Source organism: Drosophila tropicalis, unplaced genomic scaffold, assembly GCF_018151085.1.
Source record: "Drosophila tropicalis isolate 14030-0801.00 unplaced genomic scaffold, ASM1815108v1 contig_158, whole genome shotgun sequence".
Taxonomy (NCBI): Eukaryota; Metazoa; Arthropoda; class Insecta; order Diptera; family Drosophilidae; genus Drosophila; species Drosophila tropicalis.
Window position 1 is genome coordinate 13,888,619 of NW_027172602.1, and position 14,569 is coordinate 13,903,187.

The window sequence follows — 14,569 nt, forward strand, 5'->3', positions numbered from 1 at the left end:
TTAGCCTTTGGACGTACTCTCTACATATCTAGCCATACGCCGGAAATCAACAGCAAACGGCAAACAACGGAGAGAATTAAAAAGCGCGACGCGCCTAGAAGCAGTCAACGGGTTTTCAATATTTTTTTGTTTTCTAAATTGTAATTTGAAATATATTCTTTACTGACCATCCTTAATCGCTATTTTGTGCGCGTGTGTGTGTGTGTGTGTGCGTACTGGAAAAATAATGTGACAAAATGGACTTTCAAAATCGTAATAATACGGCAAATAAGTTTGTCTGTCCCAGTGACAGGCAGCTGGCCTTGCGAGCCAAGTAAGTAGAGTAACAAAGATGGCAATACACAGAGACAGAAGATAAAGAGATGTTACGATAGAGAAGGGAAAGCAACAAAGGGACAGGAGGTGGGCTTAGAGATGCGGAATCCAGCCTGGATAGGCAGCAGGCAAATGACATTGAGACAATGCAACAATTGTCTACAATGCACAATTGTTTCAAACAACATAGTATCCACTCCACCCCATCTCATCCCTCTGTACACACCACTCTATTACTATTACTTTGTACCTGGAGCGTTAGCATAAAAGCCAAATCAAACTAAAACTGATAAGGAATAATGCCAGGTTCTCTTTATTCGTATATGTATCTGTGTCTGTGTGTCTGTGTGTGTGTGTGTGCAACAGTTAGCCAAAAACTTGACAAAAGCTTTAGTTATAATTTAATTAAGTTTGTCTGTGTGCACTTTGTGTGCGTGTGCAGTTTGAGTATGTATGTGTGTGCTTGATTAACTAAAAAACAAAAGCAAAATGGATAAAATGAAATTGTAGCCTAATCAAATGAAATACACACACAACAAACCGTTGTTGGATTTTTGGATCTGTAGAGACAATGAGGGAAACGCTTGAATGGAGTAGGATTGTGTAGGTATGGGGGGAGGGGAGGATAGACTGAATAGTTGGGCTGGTTTGACCCTGAGACTGCAGGGGAGCAACAACAAGAACAGCAATAGCACCAGCAACAACAACGACGACGATGAGCAACACCAAAGTATTCTAATCATAATTATTACCCCGCTGACAGATTAATTCAATTTTAATATTGCTGCCAGCCCATTTTATGGCATTGTTAATAGAAAACATATGTTGGCACACACACACACACAGACCGACACACACACACACACACACATAAATAAATATATGTATATATATGCATTAATGCAATATATATAGCCTACTCTTTGGGGCTTTGAAATCAATTCTCAGTTGGTTTGAGGGAGTTCAAGTGCCTAGGAAAAAGGAAATTCACACTTTACCATCGGCAGGGGGTGTATTTTGAAATTCAAATTCAAACTCAAGGGAACTCCCGAACACACACACACACAGACACACATACTTGACACGCACACCAATAAAGAAACGTTTCGGTATCAGTAACAAGGCCTCGTATACACGTGCTGTACTCAAAAACACGATGGTTTTGCTTATTTATTTCCCTAAGTGAAGGTGATCAAAAAGAGTAAATTATGTACAGTTGTGTTAAGAAACTTCTGAGCAGAAAGGTGGCAAATGTAATGACTGATCTCAGCCAGAGTGGACAGTAGAAGTAAATCTTGTATCCCAAGTTTTTCAAAAAGTAAAGTCTTTGCCTACTTTTAAGGGCTGCCAGAAAAGGGATAGATCTCTCTTAATTCTCAAAAGATTTAAGATGACAAAAGTGTTGCTTTAACCGACATTAACTTTAGGGGGTGGATTTGGTGGAAAGATCCTTTGGGTATTCCATTCTCTAGCTTCGGCTCAGTTCACTCGCTACTGATGAAGTAAAAGAATTCGAAAACTCTATCAAAAGATCTGCCTCTCTCTCTCCCTGTTTCCCCCTTCATAATTTATAAGTTCATTCATTCATCATGTATAATTTAAACGAGGCAAGTCAATAAACCCGTGACGGGCATAAAATGGCAGAAAAAAAAAAAGAAAACAACACTCGGCCCGGATTTGCATGCCAAACCAAGCCACATGGTTACGTGCCCGTATGTAATGTGGGTAAAAACAGTAAGTAACTGAGATGGCAGACGGAGGACGGCCGAGAGAATGTTTAGCTGGGGTTGAGGTTAACTTTTTTTGACGCCATGTGTAAGTGATTCCAAGTGGCTATAAACGCAGCCGAGACCCCAAGGCTGATGCTGATGCTGGCAGAGCCAACAAGGCTAAGCTTGGACGAGTTAATTAACTTTGAACTTGACATTTTAGTCTCACAGAGAGACGGAGACCGAAAAAAGAGAGCAAGGGCCACAAAAGGAGGCGGCAAGGGGGACAAGACCAACACGAAAACCGCATTAAGCTTTGACTGTCCCCCTAAAAAAAAAGAATAATAAACACACATACAAAAAAGAAACCCCTAATGACCCTCATTAGGGGAAACCATCCATAAAAACTGACACCTAGAGCTACTTTGCGTGTGGTTTTTGTTTCTGTTGCAGATTGAGAGCCGGCTGGAGTAGTTCAAAGACCAGTGAACCCCTACGTCCAGAAGAGCAGGAGGCCATCATATCCGTGATACGTCGCAATGAGGAAATCGAGATTGCCGAGCGTCAGCGTGTCGGTCGCCTTGTGGAGCGAGTCGAGAAGATTAAACAACATGCTGTCGAACGCGGACCCAATTGTTGCCGCCTCTGCGGCGATGCTTTCGGTCTCCTGCGACCACACCGCATCATTTGCGAGGATTGCCGCCAGGCTGTGTGCACAAAATGTAGTGTGGATATTAACATACGATATCACACTAGCGAAAGGACACGCGAAATTTGGCTATGTCGCATTTGTTCAGAAACTCGCGAAATGTGGAAGAAGTCCGGCGCATGGTTCTTCAAGGGTCTTCCCAAATACGATATGCCACGCAGTGCCAGTGCCACGCCTACGCCCACACTCAACACAGGACCAGGTCCAGGTAGGTTCTATCTCCATGCTCAATGATTTTACAACCGAAAAGAGAATAACGATTGAAAGTGAAAACCGGAATGTCCTTCTAGTTAAACTTTTGCACACGACTTTTCAATACGAAACAACTCAAAGACTTGAAACCCAATAAGAAGTAACTTTTCCAAAATTTGCCTTTGAGTTGCTCAAACCCTAATAATGGACAAATTCTCGGCTAGGACGATATATTCAGACCAAGATCATCAAGCAAATTTGTTTTTGAGACGATTAGCCATAGCCAACAAATACCACAAATTTCATAAGATGGACGTTTTGATCGGTTTCTCTTTCCTTTGCTTTTTTGAGACAACAATGTGAAGGCATCGAGTCCTTGAGTCCCCCCAGATTTGATTCTATATGAAAATCAAGAATCCATTTAAAATTCTTTTAGTTGATTACAGTTCATAAGAAGGAGAAAGATCAATTTTACTAAGAATAAACTTTTCAAAGAATCGAAAATAGTCAGGTTTTTGAGGTCCCAATTCGGGGGGTAGTCATCTGAGTATTCATAATTAGATTTTTGGTCACGACTAAGGATTCGTGTAATTGGGTGGTGTTTTGAGAATTGCATCGCTAATCATCCACATTATCTTATCGCAGGCGATATGCGAGCAGTTCAAAGTTGCCATGGCACGCCCACAAGGGCTGGACGGGTGAAAAAATTGACGATACGTGTCAACGACAGCAGCAGCAGCAGCAGCAATGGCAGCGCCAGTGGCCATTCGGAGCCCGAAGATGAGCTGGATGGGGCGGCAATGGGCGGCAAAATGAGGCCATTGGGTAAACTTCAACGTGAGGACAGTTTTCGTTTGCGTGCCTACGGCTCCATACGCAATTTCATCGATGGCGGTGAACGCAAATTATCCCAGTCCTTCTTTTTTGGACGCCAGCAGAGTCAGCAGCAGCAACATCGGAATTCTGAATGTATGGACTATGACAACATTAGTGTCTCGAATGCCTCGACTGTGGCCCAATTGCGCAGAGAGAGCAGCTTTTTGCGACGCGGTTCAATCAGCTCATCGTGGTCCATTAGCGATAGTTCGGGCTCTGGCAATTCGGCTACCCAATCCCAATCGCAGTCCCAGTCTCAATCTCAATTGCAATCGCAGGCCATTACGGGTCACTCGCAGCAGCATTGTCGCGATCCATTGCTCGGTTGGCTGGAAATTTCGATAAGTTATCGTGAAAACTTTCACAGTCTGGACTGTACAATGGTGCGAGCGAGGGATCTACCAGCCATGGACTCAGCTGGTCTGGCCGATCCCTACTGCATGCTGAATATAATCACGCCCGAGGCACATGCCAAATACACACGATGGCAACGCACCAAAACTGTCCACAAGACAAGAAATCCTGAATTCAATGAGACCCTACAGTTTGTGGGCGTGGAGCCCGAAGAATTGGGCAACTCCCTGCTCTATGTGGCCCTATTCGACGACGATAAATACGGACATGATTTTTTGGGTGCAGCCAAGGTGTGCCTGTCGACGGTGAGTTTAGTTTTCTGTTTATTCTACATATTTTTGTAAAAGGAGCGTGAAATGGTTTTCGGTTTTCACTTTCAATCAATTACAAAACGGATAATAGAGTTTGAAAGACAAATATCTAATTGCAAGATCTAGATCTGGGAAAGTTGTGTAACAGATCAAGAATATATATACTTCATGGGGCCGAAATGCCTCCTTCTCTGCGTTGTCAGCATCTGAACTATTTCGTAATATTCTACAGACAAGTGAAACTATTTTCATTCCAATTTCAATTGAAATCGATTTAAATTGAGGATTATCAACGTGTTTTGAAAAAGTCAGCTTCTCGACAGCCCCTTGCATACTTTAGGGGGAACCATTTTGCATTCCTTGCCACAACAAGAGCAGGAAGTCAAAATTTGAGATTGACTGAAAATTTGAAAAGTTAACGGAATTAATTTACTTTGCAGGTGCACAGCACATCGCAGTATCGCATATCGGTGCCGCTGGGCGCGGAGGATCAGTATAGCAATGTGGCCGAGATGTCCCAGAATTGGCCCAATGGCAAAATGTTGCTATCCTTGTGCTACAATACAAAGCGACGGGCTCTGGTCGTGGATGTGAAGCAATGCATCAATTTGATGGCCATGGATAGCAACGGCAGTTCCGATCCGTTTGTCAAATTGTGAGGACGAGTCGGTTTTAAGCTGTCATTATTATTATAATTGAGTTTCTTTGTTGCCGTTTGGTTTTAGGCAACTCAAGCCGGATGCGCACAAGAATAAGAAGCACAAGACAAGCGTTAAGTGGCGCACACTGAACCCCGTTTACAATGAAGAGTTCTATTTCGAGGCCAGTCCACATGATCTCAACAAGGAGATGCTCATCCTAACTGTGTGGGACAAGGACCTGGGTAAAAGCAACGATTTCCTTGGCAGTCTTCAATTGGGCGCTCAAAGCAAGGGCGAACGTCTGCAGCAATGGCTGGATTGCATTCGTTTGCCCGATCATTTCCATGAGAAGTGGCATTGCCTGGCCGCTGACAATCCTACCCACTAGAGCTCGTCTACACAATCCTTCCCTCTAACTAACTAACCAACTAACTACCTACCTACCTAAATGCTAATTCCAACTACCTAATCGCATAATATGTATCTGTATAGAGTATATATATTATTAATGACGTATGTATATCCATATAGACATATACACATACAAATATACATACATATATATATATATATTTTTGATATGCCTGTGTGAGTGTGCCAGAATGTCCGAACGGCTGCATGAGTGTGTGTGTGTGCGTGTGTGTGAGTGGAATGTGTGAGATTTGCTTTTTTTCCCCCAACAACAAGAAAATCTTCTCTTATATTAATATATTAAAATTTCCATATATATACGTATACGTATATTTTTTTTTGTTCTTATCAAAACATTTGGTATACTGCATGTAGGCTTTATTTAAGTGTCCTTATAAAGGGGTTTATCAAATTAAATACTAATTGCATTTCTAACCGAAACCGAAAAACCGAAAATTTTTAAATTTAATTCAACATTTACATATACATACATATATTGCAAGTACACATACATATACATATGTACTTCTACTTATGATTAACGAAATCAAAATAAACCAATAAAACATATTGATAATACAAACCACATTATTGATTGTTAACAATTGTTTTTCTCTCATCCTGAACAGATCGAAGGTATTCGACAAATCCAATAATGAATAAATGCAATTGAAATGTTTTCGTTTTGGTTTTTTAATTATTCAGTTTACATTTAATAAGTTTGGCATATCGAGCTGAAGTTCTCAGTGATCTACACACAATAAATGGTAATAATCCCTATGAAATATATATGTATATATATTAATATATATGTATAATGTACTAATTAGGTAAGTACGCAATTGCGAAAATTGATTAACTGGCGAGTGTGATACATATGGTAAATGGTATTACAGTATTTAAGATTCCAAAAACGCTTAACATAGAGTATACATCAAATATTTGTATTTTTTTTTTAACTTTTTCTTTTTTGTTTGGAAGGATCGTGGAGAAAGTTTGGGGTGTGGATGCAGACGATTCTCCTCTATAGCTAGGCCTTTAGAGAACCTCCAAATCATTGGAATCGAAAGAGTGTTTGTGTGTGTGTCCCTTTAGCTCAAGTTTTAAAAACTGGAAAAATGCCACGCCCACAGTTGGCAGCTGCAGCTGAAGTAAAATTGGAACGGGAACGAACATGATGATGCTGATGTTGTTGCTGTTGCTGCTGGTTATGATGTTGCTGTGGGGGCTGCTGAAAGGACGCAGCATTGGGCATATGTTAGAAGAGACGCTTCTCATAGCTGAAAAGTCCATGGACATTGCCCTCCAATTGGGCCGAATGTGTGCGTTTCATGAAACGCAGTCGCCCATTATAGATCATTTCCCTGGAGAACAATAACAAAAACAATTGTAATTTATGAGTTCAAGAGAGAGTTTTGAGTGTGGCTCTTACCTTAACTTAAGCACCGAATTGGCCCCAATATCTTGACAACTGTGTTGCAACCCGCACTCCAGATAGGGCAAATACCGCAATACACTTCCCTTATCGACAATGCTGCCGCTAACACCTTGGGCCACCTTCATTTTATCCATCTCATTGTGGTAATAACGTGACATGGCCGCCCCTTTGGCATCGCCGCGTTCCATTGCCTCCAATGAGCCCATGCCGCGATATTTCTTCAGGCGCACACCATCCGAAAAGAAATACTCACCGGGAGCCTCCGATGTGCCAGCCAAAAGAGAGCCCATCATAACAGCACTGGCACCTAAGGCCAACGCTTTGACAATATGTCCAATCGATTGAATGCCGCCATCGGCAATAACTGGAACGCCAAATTGTTTGGCATATGTGGACACTTGATAAACGGCTGTGGCCTGTGGGCAACCGCAGGCCATAACCTCTTGAGTGATGCATATGGAGCCAGAGCCCATGCCGACGCGTAGACCATCGACACCGGCATCAATTAAATTCTTTGCCTGGGCACGTGTGACAACTGAGGAGAAGCATGATCACAAACAGGCAGGGAGACAGAAAGACAAAGACGCAAAGGTTGGAAAGAGGCGGAAATGAGTAATTAGTTTGTGAGGATGGAAATTATTATAATGATGTATGCTCTTACCATTGCCGCCTATCACTTGCAATTCCGGATACTTTTCCTTGATGTATTTAATCATTTCAACCTGATAGATGGAATTGCCTTGCGATGAATCCAATATGATGACATCGACGCCATTGGCCACCAGCAATTGTAGACGAGCCTTGTCCTCATGCCGTGTTCCTATGGCAGCGCCCACCAATAGTTGCTTATTGGAATCTTTTGACGCGTTCGGATAGGATCGAGCCTTCTTCAAATCGGTCCGAGCAATCATGGCAACCAATTCACCAGCCTGATTTACTATAGGTAGTTTACCCTTCTTACTCTTCTCAAGAATATTATTGGCCGTTGGTAATGTGATGCCATCGGGTGCTGTGATCAGCTCGGTAGTCATTATATCGGCCAATAGGAGATTCGGTTGGTTCTCACGGAAATCGATATCACGTGAGGTAACCATGCCCAAGAGTTTACCACCAAGTTTGCCATTCTCGGTAACGGGATAGCCGGTGAAGCCATTTTTGCGTCTAGCCTCGAGGACATCACCAACTGTATTATTGGGCGACATTACCGAGGGGTCGCGCATAAAGCCATGTTTGTATTTCTTAACCTTGTGCACCTCCAACGCTTGATATTCCGGCGTGCAGTTGTGATGGATGATGCCAATGCCACCACACAGCTGCGCGACGGACGCGACGAACGCGACATCAGATGGGATAGGATAAAATATAGCGAGAGCGGTTAGAGAGGCGCATAAGAGTGTTCAATTACAACCACAACTGGAGCGTCACCTCATCATCACCTCATACATACACTGCACAATGAGTGAGTGACTGATTGGGTGATTGATGTGAAGTGAAGTGGGTGAGGTGAGGTGTGTGCGTGCTTGCGTGGTGCTACTTACCGCCATGGCTATGGCCATCTCCGACTCGGTTACTGTATCCATGGGCGAGCTAACTAGCGGTGCTCTCAATGTGATGGCCTTCGTTAGTGGTGAACTGAGATCAACCTCCTCGGCGGCAAAGTCTATGTAGCCGGGTAATATGAGAAAGTCGCTGCGATGGTGATTTGAAAACACAAGACGTGATGTGGTGGAGGAAGAGACGAAAAGCATAGATTGGTTATACACACACACACACATAGAAAGCGAACGATAGTTTGAAAAGAGTTAGAGTATACAGAACGATCAGATTAAAAAGTGGAAATCGTTAAGTTATCACATAAATAAACTAATAAGAAATCGTCCAAAGTAGTGACTAATAAGAATTTTTAAAATTCTAGAGTTTTGTCCCAACTCATTGAACTATTAATCAATTAGGCCAATTGGTCCGACTTAATGATGTCTTGTTGGCCATGCATGTACTTACTTGTAGGTAAGACCATCACCGTTATTAAACAGTTCCTCACAACACAGGCCATCTTGCAACTCCACAGCATCTCCAGTTGCGCCACTAGCTCCTGTTGCTGCAACAAAACCATTGACTTTGCTCGCTGTGCCGGGGGCCACTTGTTGTTCTTGTGATGCTTGTTGCTTGCTTGCCATAGTAATTATAATAATATTATTGATAACAGGCACAGAAAAATCAACAAAATATCAAGAAATAGCAGAGGCAATGGCCCAAGTTTTTTTTTTTTTATCGCGATCTTAGAACGTTGACGTCGCTGCTGCTGCTAGTGCCGGCGACGCTTTTGATCCTCCTCTATCTCTGCTCTGTCTTTATGGGGTCTCTCTGTGTTCTCTCTCCTCCTTCAATGCAATACAAAAATTCTCATTCGTACCTAAGAAATTGCACAACGCAATTTGCAAAACGTTTTTGTTGCCGACTCGTTGTGTTTAACTGAACAAGAAGAAGCAAACAGGAGCAAACAGAGAAAAATTAAATACAAAATAAAATAAAGGTTAAATGCGTTAATTGAACTGTCATCGTCAATGGTCATTGGTCAGAGAATAAGAGGGATGAGGGTAAAACACAGATGATTGGAAAGGAAAGGTATATAGCCGGTTGGTAGGCAGGGAGGGTGGGGGGTATGAAGCACATGGTTTTATGGCGCTTACCAATCGAAAAGGCAACCAAAGCGGCAGCTAAACAATTCTAACAAATGTGTTGTAAATCAATGTTAATTCTCAATTAATTCTTTCTCTAAGTTTATCCTGGCAATAAATATATACAAACTTGCCGACACACACACGTGTTGTTCAGCGTGGAAAAGTACAAACTTTACGGCCAATACACGTCCGCTCAGCTCGAAATCAAAAATACAGTTAAACAAATTTTCCGATTTTATAATTTCTTCTGCACTGCAAAAAATTAAAATGTGAGCCACACGGAATTCTGTTAACCGCGGTTACTGTTACCAGTGCTGCCACTTTAGCAACCTATTTTGAATATCCCATCAGCCACTAATCTACAAATATTGAATATTTAAACATTTGAAGGCACACATTTTGATAATTAATCAGGATTATAACATAATTTTTCAAATTTTGTATATTCTTCGAATTCGAATTTGTTTTTTTTTTTGTGTCTTGAAAATAGTGGCAGCACTGCTTGTTACTCTCAGATAACAGTTAGTGTTATGTTACCAACTCTGTGAAACTCAAAAAACAGCCAGACGCTGTTATTAAAGTGGTATTTTGAATTTCTTAATTTTTAGCTTAATTTAATTTAAATTTGAGTAAAAAGTGAAACGCAATTATTTGGCTATGGGTACTGCATTTCATACATGAACCAATTTGCCGCTTAACTTTTTTGAATAAAACCCACCTCTAACGACTATCGTTCAGGGCCGGAATTGAGCCATCTCTAGTGGTGCGGTCTGCCGATATCGCCTATTTTAACGAAAATAAACAATTTATGTGTAGTTTATTTAATTTCTGTATGAAAGTTATATAAGTAATATGCTGCGCACAGTTATAGGAGATTTGGCCCGCCTGAGGTTCGTAAATTGAATGTGAAACCTTTTCAACTCAACCAATTTCTCACTTTGCAGGTTGAGCAGTGGCAGCAGCAACAGCTGCGTTTTGGTTACACAAGTGCGCGAAAAGGGCCACCTGAGCCGGCCTCGTTTACGAAATCCACATTGGTTTCTGAGAAAGGAGCGCTCTGTAAGTAATAAGCTACCAAACAATTCATAATGATTCTTAATTATTATTCACCACATAACCAGCAAACCGATGACTATGTCACCCCAGAGAATCGAAATTTCGTTAAAGAAGTTGTGCATGAGACATACGGATCACCAGCACTGATCAAGGGAGTACAGACCTATGAGCAGAAGCTAATAAAAACCCCAATAGAAAAACCGACTGTCGATGCTGAGCCTTGGACACCAAAAGTCCGTCGTTGCGGTGTGATAGCTCGGAAAATTGGTCAGTATCCGCTGTGGCTAAAGAATGGCGAACGAGTGCGTACGACCCTTCTGCAGATTGTGGACAATCATGTGATCAAGTATACTCCTCCTGAGGAATATCAGCCTAGTCATCGGCCCAGTGTCCATAACCTGCATAAATACGGTTGCCTGCTGGTGGGAGCCGAGAGTACAAATCCCGCTCTGCTAACTAAGGAGTATTGTGGAATATTTCGGGATTCGGGAGTCATGCCCAAGAAGAATGTGGCTCGCTTTATTGTATCGCCGCAGGCGGCTTTGGCGCCGGGAACACCTCTTAATGTTGGTCACTTTCGTGTTGGCGAGTTTGTCGATGTTCGCGGCAAAACGTGAGTATTACTCTCATTTCTAGTTTCACCTGAGTACACTTGACTTTTTTCTGTTCTTTAGCGTGGATCATGGATTTCAGGGCGTTGTAAAGCGACATGGCTTCAAAGGTATGCCCGCCTCTCATGGCGTGACCAAGACCCATCGGCGTGCCGGCAACATTGGTGGCGGCGGTGAAAAAGGACGCGTCTGGCCCGGCACAAAAATGCCTGGTCATATGGGCAACCGCTGGCGTATCAGCAAAGGCTTGCGCATATGGCGCATCAACACTAAGTATAATGTCATGTGGGTCCAGGGAAGCGCTGTGCCCGGCTCAACCAATGGTCTGATCTACATCTATGACACAATTCTACCTCTGCGCAAGCCCAAAGAAGCCCCTCCATTCCCTACGCTTTATGAGGATGATGCCGCTGCCTTACCCGAAGATATCTGGTACGATCAAGTGCACGATTTCAAGGATGAGACCATCACCTACAAGACCGAGTAATAGGGTCTGGCTGATGACAATAAACCGTCGTTCTTGTTATATACATATGTACAACCATAAACTCCACACAAAGCTTTTCACACATAGTTAAGGGAAAAAAAATATTCAAGGATAAATGAAATTTTGTGTTTTAATTCCTCAACTTAAGTTGTTTCTTAAAATACTTTTTGTGATCTGACATTATAATCGTCCGTGCTGCTGATTATTTCTATTGATTAGTTTGCAGATTAGCCCGCAGGACTTTCACTAGATTTGGTTATACAACTTCCAGGAAACCAAATCTTATGTTTCATATAAATTGGATAAGTTTTTGGCTGAATGGGTAGAACAGAAGATTGAAGAGAATCTATCTGCGTAATTCCCTTTTGAACTCAAAATCTGATAAGCTTTATTTCGATTGCAAGTGAAGTAAAAATCAAACAATGTCATTTCAATTGTCAATAAATAACATTTTTGGGTAGCTTTATTTTGCTTGAATTTTTTTTACTATAGGGGGATGAAAAAATTAAGTAATATAAACTAACTTTCTGTTTATCTTTTTCTTCTTCTGAAGGCGAGTGTGGAAGTTATCACAGCAAAATGAAACAGAACAAAAATCTGACTGATATAAATACCTATATATGCTACCCACCCTCAGAAAAAGAAAAAGGAACAGCACACATTTGCCACACAATTAAATTTTGTTATACACAAATAATTAAAAATAAAGAAGAATTGTGGGAAAAAAATAGAAGAATCTAGGAAAACCAACAATAACAACAACTGTTTTCCCCCCTTATTAATCGAGCGAGTTCTGTCCCACACTGTGGACATCTAACTCAGTGCTGGAGATACTCGGCGATATGGTTGTTGAGTTTGAGTTACCAGCACCACGATCCAGATTATAGTATTGAACAATGCCTGGTGGCGGACGATTCGAGATGACCTCTGTGATTTGGCCAACAACCCACTTGGTTAGCTTGATGACAGCCACATGGGCGGCAAACTGCAGCACCATGGCTCCAAATCCTTTGTAGAGGCCGCTAAAACCTTCTGTAAGGATGGTGGTGCGATAACAATCGACAGCACCTTGATAGTTGGTCAGTATGGGAACCACTGCATAGCCATTGTCCAGATTGTCAATAATCGTTCGCGTGCCTTGAAGCTGCAGGCGATGCAAAATCGTCTCAAACGGGAAGAATATGACCTCGGTGGTCAGCATGGCAATCAAATTGGCATAGATTTCAGCATTTTGATGTTCCAATGTATCGTCGCGATATTTGGCTCCGCGTCTCTCCTGCATAAGGGTCAGACGGCGTCGCATTATGCGCGACGAGACGCCGCGAATGACCAGACTGAACAGATATTTGGTGATTCCTAACGATACGCTCGGACCAATCAAGGCCCAGGCGGGTAGCATGCGTCCCTTTTGCGGTGAACTCCAATAGAATAGCCGCAGACTGCCCTCACGGAACACATCGAACAGGCCCGGCTTTTCGCTGGCAATATCACTTTGAACAGTCTCTACCAGGGAAGCGGCATAAAAGGGCACAACAAGTCCAATGCTGATGCTGTAAACAGATTGCAATAGTTCGTTAAGTAAATGAAATGAGGCTCTTGAGCAATTTACACTTGCCATTTGAGTAAGATATGCTGACCAAAACGTTTCAGGGTTGTTCTACTATCTACATCTTTTGGCCAACTGGTAACCTTTGATATCACATCGTCAACGGCCAAAGTCATTCCTCTGACTAATAAACAGCTACCCAGACCTTTCCACAGAGTGGTCACACCCTGGCGTCTATGCAGATGGACAATGGTTGGTAAGAGCGATATCGGATGCAAGTGATATCGCTGCGATGCATTATAGACCTGGCATTGGCGACGTAGCACAATAAATGGATGGCTGAGAAGATTTTCCGTGACTAGTGATACCCATTGAACACCGAACACAAGATATTTGCGTATCGATACATCTGCAAGAGGAATAATTCAGCTTAGTTCAACTAAAAGGACCGCTTTCTTCTAAATCTCACCATCCTCTTGGCTATCTAGGAATTTGTCAAGCATCTTATGCTTCTCCAATGGCAACGATAGATCTCGATCCGAATTGACATATTTCAGCTTTGTGATTGCATCCTGATCCGCATTTATGTTATCCACAATGGATTTTTCCCGATCTTCGAGACTGTGGATTAGTGCCCAGATTGAATTGATTGCGTTTATGTAATTACAGCATTGTATTTACCTGCTGCTCATGTGCATGCTGGGGCCGCTGATAATTGTCAGGGGCGGAGGCCTCTGTTTATGTGGATGTTGGTTCTGCCGGTCTCCTTCTTCGTCATACTGCCCCCCGGTTTGCGGCATATCTAGTATATGAACGAAAGCTATTACTATTCGCGAGAGATTTTTATCCAGATTTTACTTACATCAAATTGGAATAATTGTTTATGCCAGCCATAATCTGTTGGTTTGTGTCTGTGTTAGGATCTATAGATGTGTGAGTGGCGCCTTCGATTGCGATTCTGTGTACTTCAGATGCGGCTTAAATAAGCGCTGTATTTCGCTGTCTGTATGCCTATAGACGTGTTGCTCGGCCGACAGGTGTAAAATATTTATAAAAAATAAATCAAAACAAATTGTTTTCAACTTATACATGTGCCTATATGAATTTCCATGTATATGTATTTGAGTGCCGTGCGTTTGTGTTTGTATTACCCAGAATAATCGAAGGTAGGCCATGCAAAAAAAGTCCGATAACCGGCAGTGATGTAAGCGCCAATCGATATATAAATTCAA

At 42.1% G+C, this 14,569-nt stretch overlaps 4 protein-coding genes across 4 annotated transcripts; 2 read left to right on the plus strand and 2 right to left on the minus strand.

Moving 5' to 3' along the window:
- Nucleotides 1-5,960, plus strand: Rph (Rabphilin). Its single transcript, XM_068303045.1, has 5 exons — nucleotides 1-313; nucleotides 2,478-2,941; nucleotides 3,571-4,460; nucleotides 4,907-5,121; nucleotides 5,192-5,960. Exons 1-5 carry the CDS (start codon nucleotides 237-239, stop codon nucleotides 5,493-5,495), a joined length of 1,950 nt encoding a protein of 649 aa, XP_068159146.1. The 5' UTR covers nucleotides 1-236; the 3' UTR covers nucleotides 5,496-5,960.
- Nucleotides 5,961-6,193: 233 nt separating this feature from the next.
- On the minus strand, nucleotides 6,194-9,860 carry ras (Inosine-5'-monophosphate dehydrogenase ras). The gene is made up of 6 exons (XM_068302847.1): nucleotides 9,647-9,860; nucleotides 8,958-9,428; nucleotides 8,495-8,645; nucleotides 7,618-8,269; nucleotides 6,951-7,491; nucleotides 6,194-6,882 (listed from the first exon to the last, which is right to left on the minus strand). Exons 2-6 carry the CDS (start codon nucleotides 9,131-9,133, stop codon nucleotides 6,777-6,779), a joined length of 1,626 nt encoding a protein of 541 aa, XP_068158948.1. The 5' UTR covers nucleotides 9,134-9,428; nucleotides 9,647-9,860; the 3' UTR covers nucleotides 6,194-6,776.
- Nucleotides 9,861-10,370: 510 nt separating this feature from the next.
- Nucleotides 10,371-11,912, plus strand: mRpL3 (mitochondrial ribosomal protein L3). Its single transcript, XM_068296860.1, has 4 exons — nucleotides 10,371-10,527; nucleotides 10,582-10,696; nucleotides 10,759-11,306; nucleotides 11,368-11,912. Exons 1-4 carry the CDS (start codon nucleotides 10,490-10,492, stop codon nucleotides 11,789-11,791), a joined length of 1,125 nt encoding a protein of 374 aa, XP_068152961.1. The 5' UTR covers nucleotides 10,371-10,489; the 3' UTR covers nucleotides 11,792-11,912.
- A 307-nt stretch (nucleotides 11,913-12,219) lies between these two features.
- Slc25A46a (Solute carrier family 25 member 46a) lies at nucleotides 12,220-14,500 on the minus strand. The gene is made up of 5 exons (XM_068296848.1): nucleotides 14,200-14,500; nucleotides 14,019-14,139; nucleotides 13,807-13,958; nucleotides 13,407-13,746; nucleotides 12,220-13,341 (listed from the first exon to the last, which is right to left on the minus strand). Exons 2-5 carry the CDS (start codon nucleotides 14,135-14,137, stop codon nucleotides 12,570-12,572), a joined length of 1,383 nt encoding a protein of 460 aa, XP_068152949.1. The 5' UTR covers nucleotides 14,138-14,139; nucleotides 14,200-14,500; the 3' UTR covers nucleotides 12,220-12,569.
- Nucleotides 14,501-14,569: the final 69 nt, after the last annotated feature.

Excerpts from the sequence above, each read along its gene's own strand:
- Rph (XM_068303045.1), top strand. The coding sequence starts at position 237 with ATGGACTTTCAAAATCGTAATAATACGGCAAATAAGTTTGTCTGTCCC. Across the intron at positions 314-2,477 it reads CAGCTGGCCTTGCGAGCCAA|ATTGAGAGCCGGCTGGAGTA; the intron begins GTAAGTAGAGTA and ends TTTCTGTTGCAG. Across the intron at positions 4,461-4,906 it reads CCAAGGTGTGCCTGTCGACG|GTGCACAGCACATCGCAGTA; the intron begins GTGAGTTTAGTT and ends TTTACTTTGCAG.
- ras (XM_068302847.1), bottom strand. The coding sequence starts at position 9,133 with ATGGCAAGCAAGCAACAAGCATCACAAGAACAACAAGTGGCCCCCGGC. Across the intron at positions 8,646-8,957 it reads GGTGATGGTCTTACCTACAA|CGACTTTCTCATATTACCCG; the intron begins GTAAGTACATGC and ends TCACCATCGCAG. Across the intron at positions 6,883-6,950 it reads AATTCGGTGCTTAAGTTAAG|GGAAATGATCTATAATGGGC; the intron begins GTAAGAGCCACA and ends ATTGTTCTCCAG.
- mRpL3 (XM_068296860.1), top strand. The coding sequence starts at position 10,490 with ATGCTGCGCACAGTTATAGGAGATTTGGCCCGCCTGAG. Across the intron at positions 10,697-10,758 it reads TTCTGAGAAAGGAGCGCTCT|CAAACCGATGACTATGTCAC; the intron begins GTAAGTAATAAG and ends CCACATAACCAG. Across the intron at positions 11,307-11,367 it reads GTCGATGTTCGCGGCAAAAC|CGTGGATCATGGATTTCAGG; the intron begins GTGAGTATTACT and ends TCTGTTCTTTAG.
- Slc25A46a (XM_068296848.1), bottom strand. The coding sequence starts at position 14,137 with ATGCCGCAAACCGGGGGGCAGTATGACGAAGAAGGAGACCGGCAGAAC. Across the intron at positions 13,959-14,018 it reads AGCATGCACATGAGCAGCAG|TCTCGAAGATCGGGAAAAAT; the intron begins GTAAATACAATG and ends ACTAATCCACAG. Across the intron at positions 13,747-13,806 it reads CCTAGATAGCCAAGAGGATG|ATGTATCGATACGCAAATAT; the intron begins GTGAGATTTAGA and ends TTCCTCTTGCAG.